Source organism: Sturnira hondurensis, unplaced genomic scaffold (assembly GCF_014824575.4).
Source record: "Sturnira hondurensis isolate 20B ecotype Veracruz unplaced genomic scaffold, ASM1482457v3 Scaffold0010128, whole genome shotgun sequence".
Taxonomy (NCBI): Eukaryota; Metazoa; Chordata; class Mammalia; order Chiroptera; family Phyllostomidae; genus Sturnira; species Sturnira hondurensis.
Window position 1 is genome coordinate 8,675,261 of NW_028082759.1, and position 22,558 is coordinate 8,697,818.

Below are 22,558 nucleotides of genomic sequence, written 5' to 3' on the forward strand. Positions count from 1 at the left end.
TAGAATGAATCCATAGTGTAGAAATTAATATATCAATTGGTTGTTCATCTGTATAATGGTTTTACTTTTCAAAAATAGCATTTATACTTTAATAAATTTTCAATGAAAAATATTTGATAAATTAAATTTAGTAAAGCGCATTATAAGTAAAACTGATTTATCTTGAAAACTGAATTATTTAATTGATAATACAGTCAAACATAAAAAGAAATAAGGCAGTGGGGAAAACTCAAGACCTCACTTTCACCCAATTCTCTCTGTCTTTCACACATACACACCCATGCACACACTTATAATTACTCAATGGAAACGATTAAACTTGCATAAGTAAAAGACCATAAAATTACACACAAAACAACAAACAAGAATGATTATTGTATTATTAGAAAAATTACAGAATTTAATCTCAAAAAAACAAAAAACTGACTTCCACCAAGATGGAGGTGTAGGTGGAAACACTGTGCCTTCTCCCACAACCAAGTTTGAATACAACAAAGGTTTGGAGAACAAAGACGCAGCCAAAGAACAGAAAATTGAACTATACGGAAGTCCAACAACAACGAACCGTTTTACTGGACGGGTAAGAAGGGCGGAGCCAGCATCGGAGCGGGGTCGGGCAGGAAGGATCCCTCGACCCCAGGCACCCAGGCATCCAGGGTAGCACCGGCGGACCCAGTGAGGGCTTGGGACGGCGGGAGTGAGAAGTGAGACAGACTGCGCAGCCCCCAGCAACGAACCCAGCAGTGGCTGACCACAGTCGCACATTCGCGAGCAATGGGACGAATCGTGTGGCCTGCGGTGGTGGCGGGAGGAAGCAAAGGGTGCTTGCCATTGCCTTCCTTTGGCCCCACCCCCACATACAGCGTCACAATCCAGCGACTGGTTCACCCGGCTCTGGTGAACACCTAGGGCTCTGCTCCTCATACATAACCGGCACAAACAATCCAAACTATGGCTCAAGAACTCAAAGCCCCAGAGCCCATAACTCTAAGTGACCAGGAAATAGCGAAACTCTCAGATGCACAATTCAAGACACTGGTGATCAGAATGCTCACAGAACTGGTAGATTATAGTCACAAATTAGAGGAACATATGAAGGCTAAACTAATTGAAATGAAGGGAAATGCACAGGAAACCAATAGTGATGGAAAGGAAACTGGGACTCAGATCAAGGGGATGGACCAGAAGGAAGAAAGAAATGACCAAACAGGAAAAAGAAAAGTTACAAGAATTCAAAAAAATGAGGAGAGGATTAGGAACCTCCAGGACATGTTTAAACATTCCAACATCTGAATTATAGGGGTACCAGAAGGGAAAAAGAAACAGCCAGGAGTGGAAAACTTATTTGAACAAATAATAAAGGAAAACTTCCCCAGTCTGGCAAAGGAAATAGACTTCCAGGAAATCCAGGAAGCTCAGAGAGTCCCAAAGAAGTTGGACCCAAGAAAGAACACACCAAGGCACATCATAATTACATTAGCCAAGATGAAAATGAAGGAGAGAATCCTAGAAGCAGCAAGAGAAAAGGGGACAGTCACCTACAAAGGAGTTCCCATCAGACTGTCAGTGGATTTCTCAAAAGAGACCTTACAGGCAAGAAGGAGCTGGAAGGAAGTATTCCAAGTCATGAAATCCAAAGACCTACATCCAAGACTGCTGTACCCAGCAAAGCTTTCATGTAGAATGGAAGGGCAGATAAAATGCTTCTCAGATAAAATCAAATTCAAGGAGTTCATCATCACCAAGACCTTATTATATGAAATGTTAAAGGGACGTATCTAAGAAAAAGAAGATAAAAATAGGAACAGTGAAAGGACAGCAAACTCACAGTTACTAACAACCACACCTAAAACAAAAGCAAACCAAGAGGACAGCTAGATCAGGAGTGGAACCATAGAAATGAAGAACACCAAATGGAGGGTTAGCAACAGGGGAGTGGGAGGAGGAGAAAGGGGGAGAAGATACAGAAAATAAGTAGCATAGACGATAGGTAAAAAAATAGATGGGGGGAGGGCAAGAATAGTAGGGGAAATATGGAATCTAAAGAACTTGAGACATATGGTCATAAACTAAAGGGGGAATGGTGGGGGAGGGGGTGTGCAGAGTGGAGGGGAATGAAGGGGGGAATAGAACAACTGTAATGGTATAATCAATAAAATATATTAAAAAACCTAAAAACTGATTTAATTAAATGACCACTAATCTGGGCACAGTTCAGTTATAAAAAATAAAGTGGATTTCTTTCCCAGATAAAGATTTAAAGAGAAATGCAGTGTAACAGAATCAAACATAATCAAAAAAACCTTTTCCCTCCTCACTTCCATAAGTACCATTCAGAATCATTTCTCTGTATTTTAGGAAATTGTCATCTTCTCTCCAAAGCTACAACTTCCAGGACAACCATCCAGAATCAGGGTAATGGTGGAGTCTAAAAACAAAATTCCATTAGTTGCTCTCGCACAGATCCCCACACAAACTCATTCACCCTTCGCAGGAAGCGACTTGGTTAATAACAAACGTTTACAACTCCCTTGAAGTGCAGGACACAGGTAGAGAAAATAAGACAAAGCTCAGTGGCCTTGCCAGCATTCTCCAGTTAATCCTTTAGAGGCCGATGGCTGTTGTAAAAACCCGAGGCAAAGGCCCTGAAAGAGTATGTTAGGCGCCAGAATCTCCTAAATGTTTATAAGTCATGCATTTCAAAATTTAGAGATTAATTTTAGTACTTTCCTGTCATGCACTTAATACCATTTTAACAACATATTTTCCTCAAAGTACCATTACCTTCATGTTATTAGGAAAATAATAAATGTGCATATTCATATAGATTTTTAGTCTGGAAGACATAACAAGTGTTTTTCAGGAGGATCTTGCAGTTTTTTGGCCAGAACTATATCTGATATTGTAAGGAATGTTTCACACAAAATGTAACAGAAAAGAATGTGGAAGTGATATATTGCTCCCTGCTCTGTGTTCTAACAGTATTTTGAATTAACCACACAGAAGTTTTTCCATTGTTTTGTATTAGGTTAAACCATATAAATTGCAGATAGTCATCATTTTGATGTACAAAAATGGTAATTTTCAATGGTTTAACTTCTTACCTTCGTATGCACTTGATTTGCTCACAGCTATAAGCAACTTGAATGCACAAAACTATACATTATTTCCCTTTGTCACTCAAGAACATAGAGTTCGGGACTGACAAATAACAAACATAGAGTAAATGGTCATGACATTTAAATGAATGGATAAGGAAGTAAACTGCTCTCAGAATTCAATACATTTAAAATCAATTGGTAAAGAAAAGAATAATCCTCGACTTTCCTATGGAGACAAATACTACATTCAAAAGAAAGATGATGGTTTTTGTTTATCTTTTGTTTTGTCTTTGTTTTTAAGTTACTTTTGTACAACAACAAATACTTAGATGACTGGCTACATATTTTAGTCTTCCTGTGTAAGTTCATAGGTAGGTACAGTTTAAAACGGAAACATATTTACAGCTCTAGAATTTCTATTCTTTTTTACACTCATTATTCACCATACGAATGAAAACTATTCCAGTTTTGCCAGGTGTGGTGGCATAACAAATGTGAGAATCCCTGCATGTAAATATTCATAATTTGTAGAACATTATATTAATTTCAAAAGGATTAATAAGTGAAAAATCCTTTTCACGATTAGAACGAAGGAAAATAGGATATAGTCCTCTTGGAGAAAAACGCAGAGATTGTGATTTAAGAAACCGGAAATTGCTCAGATAATTTTCCCTTTTTTCCATTTGTAAAGATGTCCTTATTATCACATGCTTTAAAAAAAATGATACTGTGGGTACTATTTGTTGCCTCTTCATCTGCATGGCTTTCTGTCCAAACAAAACCTACTTTTCCATAGTGGATGACATGGCTCGTTCAGGGGGTGGAGTGACCAGTCTGGGGGCTCAGGGCAGTGCCAGGCCAAGGCAGCGCCCCAACAAAGTGCCCAGTTAGGGATCCTGGCACTGGAGAGTGACCGTGGGAACTTTCTATTTGGGGGCATCAGGGCATTTTAGGAACAATAGGAGATACCATCCCCAGGGCTCATAATGTGTATATCCCACATGTCATCCCTCACAACAACCCTTCATCCTTATCAGTACTTGCTTGCCTGGCCTTGGACTAGACAGTATGCTCTGGTTTCATGAAGCTAAATGTGGGAGAGACATGAAATAACCAAATAACTTCCCGAATACCTCTAGTCTAGCAGTGATGAAGAAGTAACACACAACCAGATTAAGGGAACAGCACCTGAGGTGGCTGCTCTTAGGATGGCGTGGCCAAGGAGGGCCTCTCTGGCCGCCTGTGCAGAGCCCTGAAAGAGGTGTGGGGGTCAGAAGTGCTGATACTGGAGAGAACCACGGAACAGCAAGGGTGATGCAGGAGACCTACTTAGACTAAAAGCTATTTGTTTCTTATCTGAAATTCAAGTTTAAATGGGCATCCTGGATTTTTATTTGGTAAATGTGGCAGCTCTCAGCCAAGGAAACTTTGAGATGGAGGTAAAGAGCAGGGAAAGGGAATTAGCATGTCCAGAGGCATAGAAACAGAGAAACGGTATGTTCCACGGCACCTGATGTTCTCCAAAAATTGTTTACAATACTGACCACTGGACTTAGCATGTGGCCATCACTGCTCTGAGGGCTTTACAAGTATTAATTCATTTATTCTTCATAAAACATGTGTGGCAGATTATCCTAATTCCCATTTTGAAAATGAGGAATCTGAGACATAAAGAGGCAAAGTAATGTGTCCAGAATCACAGAACTGGGCCCTGGCTGGTGTACCTCAGTGGACTGAGTGCGGGCCTGCAAACCAAAAAACAGAATCACAGAACTGGGAAATGTAGCTAGGATTTTAAACCCGGGATGTCTGGAGTCGGGGGCTGCTGTCTTTTGGATAGAGAAAAAATTACCTGTTCAAGCTAAGCTTTTAGAAGGCCTCCAGTCATTCTTTAAAGGTCAAATCATCCAGCCACAATTCTTACATAAAGCGAAATATCATTTTGTCAAAACTCTGCTTCACAACAGGTTACATACAGCTGGCTGGCTTGCCTCATGACCTCTCTATATTCCCTCAAGTACTCAGGTCCGGGTATGTCCTCCCATAGTTCCCCTTTGGATTTGAAAATCACCTTGTTCCTGGAATGTGGAATCTGCCCTCTCTGTTGCTACCTTTGCAACATCTTATTGGAAGCAAACAAGCGTGGAGCAATTGAGCAAGAACTTCCAGGACTCCAACCTTGGAGAAGCAGCAAGGAATTGGAGGGCCTGTTGACCATCTAAACAGGACAGAGATAATGATTAATCAAACCTCCGGCAGGTTTAAATGAGATGGGCACTAGGAGGGAGGGCAGTCCTCCTTTCTTGCTGCTCCTTGGAAGCCACCCCACCCTCAGGAAAGATGTCTTCCGTGAGGATCTTTTGCCTGGTCCTGGGTCTGGCAGGCACGGTTTGGGTATGGTTTCCTTTGTTTTCTCTTCTTGCTCACTTTCTGGTGTTTATTTCACAGAGAGCTTGCAGGTTTGAGTCGGCTTTCCCTGTGTCCTCACCCTGTTAGCTCTCTAAGCTCTGGGCCACGCAGGCCAGTTCCCAGACGGGCTGAACACCTCCGCAGTGCTGGGTAATATGACCCTAAGAGGGGGACTTGGGGGGAACAAAGTGTAGAAATTCACAGGGGAAGCTTTAACATACACAACTTAGGCTTACAACATTGTGGCTTTTTTTTTTAAGGGAAGATATCTTGGTTGCTCTAAAGCCTTGAGATAGTTACTGAAAGTTAATAGAAAAAAAACATTCACATAAGTTGTTTAAATCTAATTATTATTTTCTTGCTATCTGTTCAGAATAAGCAGAACAGCGGTTTAATATAGTCTTCCTGAAAGATTGTTTCTGTGTTTCTTTTAAGACAAGCAAATTAGTTGTCTTTGCAAATACATCACATAGCAAAGTCAGCTGTGATTAAGTAATTAGGCAATATGTTATTTGGAAGCAATTACATTCTTTTAAGATAATTACTAAATATTGCAATAACTTCTAAAGTTTGACTCCAGAAACCTATAGAAAAGAAACTACTCAACATGGCTTTTGAAACCCTTTGATCTTATAAAAAAACATGATAAATATGTTTACAAACTCAGTTACATTGAGGCTGTGAATTACTCCAATTTATTCCTTTTTTCTTCACCACTCATAAGCTTTTATACCAAAGCAGAAAAAAAAAAAAACTAAAGAGGGTCTCTAACTTAACGTTCTCCCTTAAAGTAAAACAATAAGTAAATATTTTTATGGGAAATAAAACCAACATCACTGCTAAAAATGATATTTTGGATAATGCATAACTTTCTGTTATCACTCCCTGTTATTGGCATATTTCATTTTTGTCTGCTTTTATTCTTGTGTCATTTATTCTTATGTTTTGTATCATCTTATTTCTTAGACAAAAAAGATTACATTTGTTATTTTTAATAAATTGTTCATGATTGCTTCAATTAGTACTGATTATTATTGTTGAGGTATTTCTTTAATCACATGACAAATAACTAATTATAAGAATAAGCTGTCTGAGATTAAAATAGTCATAGTCACAGATGACAGTGTGGGGGGTGTGGGGGGCGGGAGAGGAGGGTTGGGGGAATACATGACAATGGAAACAGTACAATGAAATACAGTAGTCGTAGCAAAATCCTTGTAAGTTGGTGGTACACAGTAAAAATAGCTTAAACCTAAACCCTGCATTGATTTGTTAGCCTATAAAGTCTTATTAGAGTATTTTATGTCTTTTTTTACTTCATAGATCCTGATAGAGAGTTTTTTAAATTTGAACTTCTAATTATAAGGTGTCCAAAAAAGTTGTCAGTCATGAACCATTATCTATGCGTTCATTCTATTTTTCCTCATTTCAAGCACAAAGAAAGTATTAGATGAGTAAGCAACCTAAAAAGCATTTCTGTATCTGAACTGGCCACATTTGTGTCCCTAGTAATATTTGCTCAAATTATGAACCCCCAAGGTCATAGCAGAAACTTAAAGGAGTGACAAACAATAAGCCAAGATAATGTAGACATTTTTCTACTAAAACAGGAATTATAGGAGAAAGAACTCTTTAAATTTTCCATGATCTGTCTTCAGACATTAATAAAAATTAAAAAATAAAATTTATCCCTGGCTGGTGTAGCTCAGTGGATTGAGCGTGGGCCTGTGAACCACATGATCGCGGTTCGATTCCCAGTCAGGGCACATGCCTGGGTTGCAGGCCAGTTCCCAGCAGGGGACTCATGAGAGGCAACCATACATTGATATTTCTCTCCCTCTCTCCTTCCCTTCCCCTCTAAAGATAAATAAATAAAATCTTTAAAAAAATTAAAAAATAAAATTTAACTAATTTTGTTCATTCAAATAATTTTCCTTTTATAATGGAGACTTTTAAAAGCCTACCGTTTACTATATGATTTAGTGTCAAACACAGTTAAGAAATCCCTACACCTTATCTCCTTTAATTCTTACAGCTTTAAAAAATGGGTTTTATCTTTCATTTGAAAGACAAGAAACAGCTGGGGGGTGTTGAGGACGGTGGGAAAAGAACTCATGGACATGGTGATTGTGGGGAGTGGAGGTGAAAGTGGAAGAGTAAGTGGGAAAAATGGTGATGGAAAAATACAATAAAATTATTAATAAGATAAAATAAAAATAAAAAACCTGAAGCTTGTAGAGCCCCCAAAGCTGGTGCACATAACCTCTGGGGAAACTGCTTTTCTTCTCCGTGTCTGACAGGCATTCCAGTTTCTTTGCCTTGTGTGCTCACTCTTCCTTTTTTTTTTGTATGTATGGATGAATACTTGAAGACTACAGAGACGGGTCCAGGGGAATTTTTAACTGAGGGAGGAGCTGCACGTGGCCCCAGACTTACAGAAAGACAGCAGTCTTCCTGCAGAGAGACAGACTGGCCCTTCTGCTCCGACGATGACTGGGTGAGCCATGGGCATGGGGACGGGGAATCCTTCCTTGTGGTGTGAGAAATGTCCAACCCCAGTAGGTTACAGAAAACTTGCTCAATAGACACAATCTAATGGCTCCTTACATGTTAAATGAAAAGGAACCTAGTCCTGAGAACATAATTTAAATTACCTCCCATGCTCTGATCATTAGTGGGATTAAGAGATTGGATTTTAATTGCATGTTCAGATAGATACTCAGAATCTGAGTAGGATGACCTGAAGACTTCCTGGGGTCTAGTTTGGCACTGAGAGGGTCCTCAGTACAGGATTTCTCTATGGTCCCTTCAACAACCTTTGAGTCAATAGATGATCTGAAGGGATTGGAAATGATAGGGGCTTCACAGAAACCTTCAAAACTGCACTGAACCCAAGAGACAGACCCTTAGTGTAATCTTTTCCTCTTCACTTTCAGAACCAAAAATGCCCTTCTGGCTGCAGAATGAAAGGGTTGATTGATGAAGTTAATCAAGATTTCACAAACAGAATAAATAAGCTCAAAAACTCACTATTTGATTATCAGAAGAACAACAAGGACTCTAACTCAGTGACTAAACATCTAATTGACCTAGTGAGGGGGGATTTTGCCAACACTAACAGTAAGTATTACATACATAGCATTTTGACTTTATAGCACACAACAAAACAACATAAAAAATCCTGAATATGGTATCTCTTTATAGCAACTGAGGTTATATTCCAAAGTACTTTATGTAAAAACGCGTACTGTGTTTCTAAGCGTAGGTTAAGGTGTAAGTGAATTCTTAAGGAGGGGCTTGCAATGTTGTTATTGTTATAATGTAAAAAAGGTCAGCTTAGAATTGTTTAAGATCATGATGGGAGTCAGAATTCTGGATTGAAGGCTATAATTTCAGTGTCCTCTTTCCAAGGGTACGTATGGAAAATAAGATGGGCCCACCCTTTGGAGTGGATATTATTTGTTTCTCTCTTACAGAGGAGGGAACTGGGAGGTCAAGGGGCTTCCCTAAAGACACAAAGCAGTCACATGATGGAGTTGAGTGCAACCCAGAGACTCCACTAAGCTGATTATGCCGTGTTTTTTTTTTAATTTTAAAATATATAGCCATGTTATAGCTTTCTCACAGGATGAGGGCCAGGGCTAATTAGGACCAGGAAATATCGGATTTGTTCTGCGCATGGGCAGCAAGTTTAGTGAGGTCCCAGTTCCTGAAGCCTTGCTTGACTCTTTATATCTTCAGGAGACACTTAACTAATCTGAAGTCAATAGTGCAGCAGTAATTGGCAAGTGAGTGATCCTGTTGACCCAAATACAAGGTTAGGAATAATTCAAATCCATGGGTAAGAAGAAAAGCTCAGTAAGAAAATCCAGGAACACATTTCCCACTAGACCATGTCTGGCTATCAAGAAAAACCCATTACAAGGCACACCAAAAGGCAAAGTGCACGCACACGTGCGGCAGAGTGAGCATCAGAGCCACACACGGCAGGGAGGCTGAAATTGTCAGTCTGGGAATTTAAGGCAACTAATGACTAATATGCTAAAGATTCGAATGAATGAAGTAGATAACATGCCTGTGCAAGAACATGGGGAATGTAAGCAGAGAAATGGAAATCCTTAGAAAGAACTAAAATTAAATGCTAAAGATTAAAAATAATAAAACAGAAGTAAAGAATGCCTCTGACAGGCTCATTAGTAGACTGGACATGGCTGAGGAAGGAACCTCTGGGTAAGATGATATATCAATACAATCTTCAAGAACTTATACATTCATCCTTATACTAGTACAAACCCATAGAATGTACAACAGCAAGAGTGAACTGTAAGGTAAACTGTGAACTCTGGGTGATTATGATGTATCAATGTAGATTCATCCTTGGTTTCAAAGGAGTACCATTCTGATGAGTAATGATAACGAGAGAGACTGTCCATGTGTAGGGGCAGTGGGTATGTAGGAAATCTCTGTACCTTCTCAGTTTTCTTGGAAACTTAAAACTGCTCTGGAAATGAATTGATAAACACCCGCACAGAAAGAAAAAACAGGAAATTATGAAAACAAAAAATCTGGGAATATGTTTGAATCCCCTGAGTAAGGATATAATAAAATAACTGGTATGTGATAAAACCAATTTTTAAAAATATTTTATTTCTTTTTTTTTTTATTTTCAGAGAGAGGGGAAGGGAAGGAGAAAGAGAGGGAGAGAAACATCAAGGTGTGGTTGCCTCTCACATGGCCCCCACTGGAGACTGGGCCCGCAACCCAGGCATGTGCCGTGACTGGGAATTGAACCGTAACCCTTTGGTTCGCAGCCCACATTCAATCCACTGAGCTACGCCAGCCAAAGCTAAAACCAATTTTTTATCTCTTAATTACACCTTTAAAATTTCAAAGAGATTTTTTACTTCTGCAATTATTTGGATTACTAATTGCTAGCAGGACACCTCCATTGGCATCCATGACAACAACAGGGCTTAACAGTGTCCAAAAATCAAACGCCTAATAGACTCACAACTCCCAAATTAAATTTCCAGAGACCAAACTATTATGAAAATAAAACAGGAAATATTTCTAGGTAGATTTCTTTTTTTGTTGATTATTACAAGCAGATCACTCAGCAGCTACTTCAATATTCATATTTTCTATTTCAGACAATGACAATACATTCAGACAAGTGTCAGAAGACCTGAGAAGCAGGCTTGAGGTTCTGAAGCGCAAAGTCACAGAACAAGTGCAGCATATTCAACTTCTGCAGAAAAATGTCAAGGCTCAGCTGATAGATATGAAACGACTGGAGGTGAGGATGTGGCTCTATCACTGGATTTCCTTATTTTTGAATAGCAGGGAAAGGGAAGACAATAGTCATTCACTGGAGTGGCTACTATATGTAGAGCAAAGTGTTATATATTCCTTCTTACCTACAAAGCAGGTATTATTCCCCCACCATACAGATGAAGAAAAAAGCTCAGTGATACTAAATAAAATTTCCCAGGGCACATAAAGAGTAAATTTCAAAATCAGATATTTAGTCCCTGCTTGTCTGATGCAAGTTCCTGATACTGCCAAGCCTCTGAGCCCTCAGCCTCACTGATGATCACTTCATTAGTGCTGTTTTTCAGAAGGAATAGCAGTTTGCTTTAGATCTGTTCTGAGATCAATCCAAATAGTTCCTATTGCTTCTCCTGGCCAGCCTTACAACACCCAGCATCTCTTCCACTGAGGATACTACATAAATAGAAAATAAACTTTTGCTTTGGTAGATTTCCAAGTCAAAGAAATGAAAACAGTTTCCAAGAAATAAATTAAGTACTAAGAACTCAATAGATATCTTATATTTACTTATATCTACATTTCTTCGTCTTCTCTCTCCTCCTCTCTCTAGGTGGACATTGATATTAAGATCCGATCTTGCCAAGGGTCCTGCAGTAGGTCTGTAACACGTGGGATAGATCTACAGGACTATGAAGAGCAGCAGAAACAACTTGAACAGATCATGGCCAAAGACTTACTTCCCTCCAGATATAAGCAAAACTTACCACTGTTAAAAATGAGCCCGGCTTTAGAGTTGGTTCCCAGAGATTTCAAGAGTCAGCTTCAGACAGCCCCCCCAGAGTGGAGGGCACTAACGGAAATGCAGCAGATGAAAATGGTGTTACAGAGGTCTGGAACAGACAGCAATCTCCGAGGAGACTCTGCACCTTATGGAACAGGACTGGCCCCTGAAAGCCCCAGGAATCCTGAGCCCAGTAGTACAGGAAATAGGAAACCTGGGAGCTCTGGACCTAGTGGTGCTGGCACTTGGAACCATGAAAGTCTTGGGCCAGATAGCTCAGGGCATGGGTACACCAGGCCTACAAATGCAGACTGGGGCACATTTGAAGAGGATTCAGGAAGTTTAAGTGCAGGGTCAAGGAAAGACTTCCACACAGGTAAACTGGTCACTTCTGAAGGAGGAAAAGAGCTTCTGATTAGTAATGAGAAGGTCAATACTGGTGGCTCAACCACCGGGCATCGTTATTCATGCTCTAAAACTGTCACTAAGACTGTTATAGGTGCTGATGGACACAAAGAAATGACCGAAGAAGTGGTAAACTCTGAAGATGGTTCTGACTGTGGGGATGCAATGGATTTGGGCTCATATAGTCTTTCTGGCACGGGGGGCCTAGATGACTTCCGTAGGAAGTTCTCTGAGCATGCTGCTTTCTTTGACACTGGCTCAACTGGAAAATTGTCCTCATTACCTGTGTTCAAAGAATTGGAGACTAAGACCCACTCTATGGGCTCAACATCTGACTTAGGGGAAACCAGTTCTCGCCACGTCAAAGAAACTTCTCTTGAAGTCAGAGGAACTCGTACCACCAAGAGAGGCCATAGTAAAACTCGCACAGCCAGAGGTATCCGCACTTCTCCTTTGGGGAAGCCTTCCCTGACCCTCTAGACTAAGTTAATTACTTTTGCAATGTGCTCCCATAGCACTTTGCATTTCTTTCCTAGCCTTCTCTCACGCTTTATTAAAATTACACCCTTTATTTGTTTTTCATGTTGGACTGTAAGTTCCACAGGGGCAGGGACTTTGTCTATCATGTTCATCTCTGTATTCCCACATACCTAATAGTGCAGAGGATCACCACTTAATAAATACATGTTAAATGAATGAATCCCACTGAAACTCGATTTTGAGTTTGTTTAACCAATTTTTTTTTTACTATTCAAAATATGCATTGTTGGAATCATATATTTAGAGTGGCTCTCACTTGAAATTGAGATCAAGTTAAAAACAAGTTATGTTAGTGCTAAATGATGCTTAGTTATATTTCCTGGTTACTTGCTATTAATCAGTACATCAAGTAAAGTTTCAAATCCATTGAGGAAATCTCCTTTGCAATTTGTAGGTATAAATGCCACTCATTTGCTTATGATTCATTCCAGTGTAAGTGTATTTTTTCTCCATAGAGGGAAGGAAACAAGAAAGGAGGAAAGGAAGGAAGAAAAGAGGGAAGGAAAAAAGGGAAGAGAAGGGTAGGTAGGAAAAGGAAGCCAGTATATTGCCTTCATTTTAGTCTGGGCCATTCCTATCTTTGTAAAGTTAAATGAGAGTAACTTCTTCCAACCAGCTTAATTTTTTTTTTAGACTGTGATGATGTCCTCCAAACACATCCTTCAGGTGCCCAAAGTGGCCTTTTCAATATCAAGCTACCAGGATCCAGTAAGATTTTTTCAGTTTATTGCGATCAAGAGACCGGTTTGGGAGGATGGCTTTTGATCCAGCAAAGAATGGATGGATCACTGAATTTTAACCGGACGTGGCAAGACTACAAGAGAGGTTTCGGCAGCCTGAATGACAAGGGAGAAGGAGAATTCTGGCTAGGCAATGAATACCTCCACTTGCTGACCATGAGAGGCTCTGTCCTCCGGGTTGAATTAGAGGACTGGTCTGGGAACTGGGTATATGCAGAGTATCACGTGAGGGTAGGCTCTGAGGCAGAAGGCTACGCTCTGCAGGTCTCCTCTTATGAGGGCACAGCGGGCGATGCTCTGATTGAGGGTTCTGTGGAGGAAGGTACAGAATACACTTCTCACGTGGGTATGCAGTTCAGCACCTTTGACAGGGATGCAGACCAGTGGGAAGAGAACTGTGCAGAAGTCTACGGAGGAGGCTGGTGGTACAACAACTGCCAGGCGGCCAATCTCAATGGCATCTACTACCCTGGGGGATTCTATGACCCCAGGAACAACAGTCCTTATGAGATTGAGAATGGCGTGGTCTGGCTGCCCTTCAGAGGAGCAGATTATTCCCTCAGGGCCGCCCGCATGAAAATCAGGCCCCCGGTGGCCCAGTAAGCTGACAGAGTGGAAATGAGAGCACTCGCTTTGTTTAGCGAAGTGGAGAAAAAATAACGAAGATAAAGGAGTCAAGATTCTCTACAACCTAAAAATTGCCAGGTGCTATTTTATTATTTTTTGTACTCTAGCTAAATGTAACCAAGACATGTTAGTGCTTAAAAAATAAAGTTATATGATTTTTTAAATCTTTAAAATAGCTCCGTGAGTTTTAAAATTTCTGTAAGGATACACCAAGGGGCATTCAGTACATCAGAAAGAGGGATTCAGATAAAAGCTCTTCTTTGCCACCCTTGAGGGTGTTGTTTGCAGTACTTCTCTCCCCATACTATTCAAAGTCATAGGGATTTGGAAGGTGGAAAAGTCACCCTGGCCCATGTGGCTCAGTTGGCTCAATCATTGTTCTGTAACCAAAAGGTTGTGGGCTTAATTCCTGGTCAGGGCACATACCTAGGTTGTGGGTTCAATCCCCCCGCTGGGTATGCATGCGGCCCCCAATGATTTTCTCTCTCCCCCTCCTCTCTCTCTAAAACAATGGAAAAAATGTCGTCTAGTAAGGATTCAGGGAAAAGTTATCTCATATTTCATTGGAACGACTTAAAACCAATGTTTTAAGTTGCAAAGCACTAAATTTAACAGTGAGTGGCTCTTGCAGAAGAATTTCCAGAGTCATTTTATCTCTCCTGCTGGCAAGCAAATCCAGGAAGACAAGACAAGCACTGCATCAGAATAGAAATAGAATCTACTCATAATGAAGACCGCAATGCACACTTATGTATTTTCTCCAGACTCTAACCAATTTCTTTTTAAAAAACCCTGAAAAAATGCATTTAAATTTTTAAAAATATTTATAAGTATTCCAAAACCAGATGGCATTTACTGATTGGCAAATAATTTTCACAGCATTCATTTTATTTTATTTTCCCACTAATTATAACGTATAGTCTGTGATACGTTAGCTGCTACTAAAGTAAAACTTTTGTTTGAAAGCACCTCACTAAATATGATCCATACTATTCATAAATTCAACATATTACATTGGTTAATATTATATTTTGATCTAAGTTGCATCTCTGATCTTTGTGGCCTCAGCTTTTGCTCCCAATTTTTAATTCATATTTTATTCTAGTGAGTACAACTTGTCATATATTCTTAAAAATGTTTTAAAATACCCCAAGCACACTTGGATCCCAGTACATTGCACTCAACTGCAGAGTTTCTATTCCAGTATAACTGCATTCATTCTTTTTGTAAGGGAAGAAAAGAGAGGGAGGGAGGAATGGAGGGATGGATGGGGGGCAGGGGGCAGGCAGGAAAACAAAGAAGGAAGGAAGGGGCTAGGGCTGGGGACCTATTAAAATAAAATATTTTATTTTCTAGAATATCACACTACTAGGGACAGAGTCAGGTCCCCAAAATGAAAGGGACTCTGAATGTGAAGGGTCATTTATTTCTCATCTACTTTGAAGGCTTAGAGTTCATTAGCAAAGAATAGGTAACTTCTTTTAAAAATAATAAACAACAGCCAATATTAGTACAATCATAAAATTAGAGACAAAATTTAATTGTGAAAAAAACCCCACCAAACATCTCTTTGCCATTTTATCTTACCTTTAACCTGTTGCTCTATGTCCTTTGTTCCTGAAATTAAATATTAACTCAAGTTCTCTGATTATCATTTACATGGAAACCCACTTTAATTTGGTTTTCACTGAGTTATCACTCTCTTGAAATTGTTCTTCTTAAAGTCGACAACAACTTTGTAGTTCGAAAGTTCATTTCCTACACGCAAGACTCTTCTTACTTGGCCTCTTTTAAACATCTGCTACTACCATCCCTATCCTTCTCTTCAATCTATGTTTTCCTCATTTCTGGCACCTCCCTCCTAGCCATGTCACTTTTCTTTAGTCTTTTTAACTGGCCAATTCTTTCTTAGACCACTCCTTAAATGGAGCTGTTTCTCACTACAATACTATTAGTACTCATTTTTATTTAGTTAACATTAGGTTTGACCCACATGGCTTAAGTAAGATAGAAACTTATTTTCTGTCCACAGAAATGTCTACAGGAATATGTCCCCGTAGTGTCTTCAGGAAACCATCATCCTGATAAATGGCTTCCACCTCAGGTCTACCTCATGGTTTAAACACTATGCGCTGTGGAAATCTGGAAGAGTAGGAAAGACAGAAGTTAAAACAAGCGCCTTCTCTCTTTGAAGAAAACTTCCCGGATGTTCTGTATGGTGCTTCCTCCTATATCTCATTAGCCACAGCTCAGTCACATAGACATCCCTAGCCACAGGGGAGGCTGAGACACCTGACCGTTAGCTTAGGTACAGGCTATCCCAATCAAAATTAGGATTCTGTTACTAAGGAGGAGGCAGAGAACAGATGGTGGGTAGGCAATTAGCAGCTTCGCCAGACTATCTTTTCTCTCCGTATGTGTACATTTTCTCCTTGGTTAATTTGACAATCACCATAGCTTCATTAATCCATAGGTTGAGGACAGCCAAACTGAAAACTTCAGTTCTGACATCCAGATACATTATTCCTATTAATACTGAACATGTACGGTTAGACATTTCTCATTCATTTAAGATTAAACCAATAACCTTTCACTAAAGCCTATTGCATCTTCTCTATTTTTTTCTCCTAGTCAGAGGCATCCTTAACCTTCCAGTTTTGTAATTTAGAAAATTTGGGCTCCGTCTCAGCTCCTTTATTAAAATTCCTGTAACCAATCTATTCCCAAACCATCTCTTACGCTAGAATTGATCATTCCAATGGCATTTTTGTGTTCTTATGCAATCTTGTGTTATTTCTTTCTGACCCAGGCCGTTCAATGGTCTCTCAACCTCTTGCTTTACCACTGGTCTTTCCTTCATCGTCCACAGTGAACTTTCCAAAGATAAACCCAATCACGGCTTTATCTTGTGTAAGACCTTCTCTTAAGGTTGAGTTAAAGCAGGATGGAAGAACAAACAAACAAAACAGACACACAGGTACGGAGGGCAAACCCATGTTTGTCAAAAGGGAGGAGGTGTGGAAGGTGAGTCAGAAAAACCGAAGGGGAATAAGATGTACACACTTTCAGGATTCTTTGGTTATATTCCCAGAAGTGGAATTTCTGGGTCAAAAAGGAATCCTATTTTTAATTTTTTGAGGAAACCCCATTCTGTTTTCCATAGTGGTTGTATCAGCTGGCATTCTGGCCGAGAGTGCACTAAGGTTCCTTTTCTCCGCATCTTCTCCAGCACTTGTTGTTTGTTGACTTATTGATGGTAGCTATTCTGACAGGTGTAAGGTGATATCCTATTGTGGTTTTAATTTGCATCTCTCTGATAATTAGTGATGTAGAACATTTTTTCTCATATGTCTGTGGGCCATCTGTATGTCCTCTTTGGAGAAGTGTCTATTCAGTTTTTTTGCCCACTTTTTAATTGGATTGTTTACTTTTTAACTTAAACATGAGAATATTATATATAGCATTTAATTTTAATTATTTTTCCCACTGGTATTACTGATCTAATTATACTCTATCATGAGTTCCTTTTACAACCAACAAAATACATTTTCAATTTAGTTAGCTGAAATGAGGGGCACAGCTAGTGAATTAGAACAAGACCCACCCAGCCAAGTTCATTAATGTCTAATCATGTCTAGAAAAGCCTGAAAAAATATTAATATAGGTACACACAGGTTATAAACATCATAAACTAAACATTAGTTATACTTGAATAAAGTAATGCAACATTTACAATATACTGAAACAACTATATTAGTTACACTTGAATAAAGTAATGCAACATTTACAATATACTGAAAGCAACATTGAGATTTTGATAGTCATGAATATTATAGAGGCTGCTTGTAGGTAATGCAATTTACACAGAAACTATTTTAGAAATATCATACTTTATGTATTGATTGATGCATTTATTGATTAACCCACATCTTATTTGTAATTGAATCCCAAGTACTTTATAAAGCTGGTTATGGAGAATAATCTTTAATAGGAGGAGGGAAGGCAAGGGCTTTAAACATCATAGATGGGAGAGTACAGTAAGGAATTTGCATACTAATTCAAGTGAATTCTTATACAAGAGCTAGACAGTTTGTCTTTCCATTTCCACATTGTAAAAGCAACACGTTGAAACCACAGAGGCAAGAGCATCTAAGTTTGAACGGATTAAACAGTAGCCAGGTATTAAACAGTGGTCTCCCTGTTCATCATCTCCGGGGTGAAGGTGGCTACATGTGCATTGCAACAGAGCACTCTAGAAAACATTTGCTAGGCCTCTATCTACAATAGGTGAGTGACCTCAAGATTGCATGCCTTGCAAAGGCATAAGCTGTTGCAAAACTGCATTGAGAGTATATCCGTTGGAGAGATAAAGCAAATGTTGCAAACAGCTGGTGAATCTAGGTGAAGGACATCAAGGTATTCATTAAACCACCCTTGTTATTTTTCTGTGAGACTGAAAAAAAGTTTAAAAAAAGTTTTAAAAGTTGTTGGAAAACCATACTTCAGTCCATACACAAAAGAAAAGACATGTCACCCGTTGGTCACATCCCGGTTGCCAAAACAGAGAGAGAGCACAGTGGTTAATACTGGTACCAGTTGAGACTTGTTGCATAAGCATATGATTCTCCCAGTCTAATCACTTAGGGAATAAGATACTTGAATACACAGAAGGTAGTATCATGTTTCTAATTGCTATCTTACATACAAAAAGGGAGTGGTTAAGAATTTATATAAAAGATGATTATGCTAATAGCTGAGGAAAGAATGTAAAAGATAATTCTCAAAGGATAAATGGTCATTAAACATTTTAAAATCTCTTACTTGCACTAGTAATTAAAGATATGAAAATTAAGTTGTCAATATTTTATTTTATTTTTTATTTAATTCTTGTTCAAGTACAGTTTTCTGTCTCATATTCCCAGCCCTGCCCGCCCCCTGCCCAGTGCTCCCCACCTCCCTCCCATTTCTGCCCCCCACCCTTAGTTATTGTCCATGTGTCCTTTATACTTGTTCATGTGAGTCCATCCCCTTTTCCCCTATGATTCTCTACCCTGTCCCCTCTGGACCCTGTCAGCCTGTTCCGTATTTGAGTGTCATTGGTCATATTTGCTTGCTTGTTTGTTTTGTTGTTTAGATTCCTGTTAATGGTGATATCATATGGTATTTGTCTTTCACCGCCTGGCTTATTTCGCTCAGCATAGTGCTTTCCAGTTCCATCCATGATGTTAGAAAGGGTGGGAGTTCCTTCTTTCTTTCTGCAGCATAGAATTCCATTGTGTAAATGTACCATAGCTTTTTGATCCAGTCACTGACCGATGGGCATCTAGGTTGCTTCCAACTCTTGGCTATCGTAAACTGTGCTGCTATGAACATCGGGGTGCATAGGTTCTTTTGGATTGGTGTTTCAGGGTTCTTAGGATATACTCCTAATAGTGGAATTGCTGGGTCAAAGGGCACATTCATTTTTAGTTTTCTTAGAAAATTCCATACTGTTTTCCATAATGGTTGTACCAGTCTGCAATCCCACCAACAGTGAACTAGGGTCCCCTTTCCCCCCCAACTTCTCCAGCACTTGTTGTTTGTTTCTTTGTTTATGATAGCCATTCTGACTGGTGTCACGTGGTATCTCATTATAGTTTTAATTTGCATCTCTCTGATAGCTAGCGATATCAAGCATCTTTTCATGTGATTCAATATAGTATTAGAAGTTCTAGCCATAGCAATCAGACAAGAAAAGGAAATAAAAGGCATCCAAATCAGAAAGGAGGAAACAAAACTGGCACTGTTTGCAGATGACATGATAGTGTACATGGAAAATCCTATACCCTCTACCAAAAAACTGCTGGAACTAATAAATGAATTTAGCAAAACAGCGGGATACAAAGTCAATATCCAGAAATCAAAGACATTTTTGTATACCAACAATGAAGCAGCAGAAGCAGAAATCAAGAAAAAAATCCCATTCAATATAGCAAAAACAAAAATAAAATATCTGGGAATAAACCTAACCGAGGAGGTAAAAGACCTATATGCAGAAAACTACACAATGCTGAAGAAAGAAATCAAGGAAGACACAAACAAATGGAAACATATACTGTGTTTATGGATTGGAAGAATTAACATCATCAAAATGTCCATGCTACCCAAAGCAATTTACAGATTCAATGCAATACCTATTAAAGTACCAATGGCATATTTCACAGACATAGAGCAAACACTTCAAAAATTTATATGGCCTGGCTGGTGTAGCTCAGTGGATTGAGCACAGGCCTGTGAACCACACAATCGTGGTTCAATTCCCAGTCAGGGCACATGTCTGGGTTGCAGGCCAGTTCCCAACAGGGGACTTACGAGAGGCAACCACACATTGATATTTCTCTCCTTCTCTCCTTCCCTTCCTTCTAAAGACAAATAAAAAAAATTTTGTTAACTTTTTATTTATTTATTTATTTATTTATCTTTAGAGGGGAAGGAGAGGGAGAGAAACATCAATGTGTGGTGGCCTTTCGTGCATCCCCGGCTGGGAGTTGGCCTGCAGGGAACCAGCTTGCAACCGAGGCATGTGCCCTGACTGGGAATCGAACCACGATCCTCTGGTTCACAGGCCCACACTCAATCTACTGAGCTACACCAGCCAGGGCTAAAAAAAAAATTTTTATATGGAACCATAAAAGACCCCGAATAGCAGCCACAATTTTGAGAAAGAAGAACAAAGTAGGAGGGATCACAATACCTGATATCAAACTGTATTACAAGGCCACTGTAATCAAAACAGCCTGGTACTGGCATAAAAACAGGCACATAGACCAATGGAATACAACAGAGAGCCCAGAAATAAACTCAATATTTTAATTATAAAATTCAGAATTAGTGGGGGAGGAAAAATAAAAAACACCTATAATTCTGCATACCAGATGTAAATTGATACAATTTTTCTGAAGAGTTATTTGGATATATATATATATATATATATATATATATATATATACATACATTTATATATATGTATGTATTTAGTCTTTAGAATGCTAAAACCCATTAATTCCTTTAGAAATTCTGCTTCTAGGGATTTATTCTAGAGGGAAATAGATAATAGTGTATATTATACTACATACAGACTATATATATGCAAAAATTTAGAAATATGCTAATTTCAGTATTATCTCATTAGGAAAAGTTCAGAAAAATCTAAATGTCAAACAATAGAAACTTGCTTAAACAAATAAAGAACATTCACATGATGGAATGTTATATGGCCATTAAAAAGCATATTATAGAAAATAATATTATAGGAAATATCAGATAACATGGAAAATTTTCCATGACACAATGGGGTGAATCCAGGTACTAAAATATGTACAGAAAAACAAGAAAAACATAAACCAAAATATTAGCTGCTTCCATATTAGTGCTGAAATTATGTGGTTCTACCTTTTACTCTATTTCCCCAAATGTCTACAAATAACAGGTACCACTTGCATTGCCTAAGACAATACTTAATGTTGACAAAATACACAGCAATCCTTCCATTTAGTAGGTTGAGCCACAACTGCACAGCAACACAGTGCGAGGTGGTGCGGAGTCGAGCTCCAGGAGAAGCTCAAGGGGAGGCCCTCCTGTCATTGGCCTCAGGGAGGGGAGGGGTGGGCTTCAGGAATGGCAGTCTTGGGGCTCCATACTAATGGTGGGCTGCACCTATACTTCAAAAAACCTGGAAGTCCCACCTAGAGAATCATCAGAGGCTGAGGGCCATCAGAGCTGAAATAGTGGTCCCAGCGTTTGAAGAGCATGCTGGTGAACCCCCGTCAAGTCCTGAACATAGGCAGTGGCCCCCTGCGAAGTCAGGGTGATTTCAAAGATGACCACTTGCTCTAAATACTACTTTGTGGTCAGCATCTGAGTGAAAGATGAGTGTCTCGGGTAAATGCAAATGCCGCCACGACCAGTTGTTCCAAAATCCAGCCAGTGACCAGAGTCTCCTGAGGACATTTATTTAAAAATACAGACTCTTAGGTTCTTCCGATGCAGACACTCCGAGGAAATAAACCTGGGTGACACAAGGAAAACTGTTTTGAATAAGCTCTGCAGGTGTGGACAATCAGTGCGTGTGATGTTTGGTCCTAAGGCTGAAACTGAAATGCCAGCTGACGGCAGTGGCTGGTGTTGCGCCGACCACACTTCTGCCCCATTGGGGAGTCTGTGCTCGGCCGAAAACTGACCCGTTAGTCACACTGGTTAGCTGCTTTCCTTGGTTCCTAAATGCGGAGGCACTAGAAGTTTACTTCCTGAGGGCCTATATCCTTTATAGTTTGTTACTTTCAGTCTTAGTTGTAAAATAAAATACATTATACTTCTCATGCCATAGTGTGGGGTTAGAAATTTTCAACTCATCTTTTTTGTATCTTCATAAAAGTCATGAGTTTATCTTTTTAGCTACTGTTTTAAACATTGTAACTAAGGGACACTCCCCTTTTTCACCATATTCACAGCTACGATGCTTGAAAGGGCACAATCAGATATCTACGGTTTCTTATCCAGTGACACCCAAAGAAGGCTCACTTCTTTCCAGGGACCTAGATATGACGTGTCACCCTCCAGTGGTCTCTGTGTTTCTGCTACTTGTACGTTAACTAAGAACCAACCATTGGATTATTGACTATAGTGGTTTTTGATCGGTGGCTTTA

General features: G+C 39.4%; 1 protein-coding gene across 1 annotated transcript; it reads left to right on the plus strand.

The window, feature by feature from the left end:
• Positions 1-5,260: 5,260 nt before the first annotated feature.
• On the plus strand, positions 5,261-14,016 carry FGA (fibrinogen alpha chain). Its single transcript, XM_037058352.1, has 6 exons — positions 5,261-5,495; positions 7,882-8,007; positions 8,447-8,630; positions 10,661-10,806; positions 11,392-12,403; positions 13,141-14,016. Exons 1-6 carry the CDS (start codon positions 5,367-5,369, stop codon positions 13,848-13,850), a joined length of 2,307 nt encoding a protein of 768 aa, XP_036914247.1. The 5' UTR covers positions 5,261-5,366; the 3' UTR covers positions 13,851-14,016.
• The last annotated feature ends 8,542 nt before the right edge of the window (positions 14,017-22,558 follow it).

What these genes read in the sequence shown, in the direction of transcription:
- FGA (XM_037058352.1), top strand. Translation starts at nt 5,367, where the DNA reads ATGAGATGGGCACTAGGAGGGAGGGCAGTCCTCCTTTCTTGCTGCTCC. An exon ending in GTCTGGCAGGCACGGTTTGG is followed by an intron (nt 5,496 to 7,881) that starts GTATGGTTTCCT and finishes GAATACTTGAAG; the next exon opens with ACTACAGAGACGGGTCCAGG. An exon ending in TAAAACTCGCACAGCCAGAG is followed by an intron (nt 12,404 to 13,140) that starts GTATCCGCACTT and finishes TTTTTTTTTTAG; the next exon opens with ACTGTGATGATGTCCTCCAA.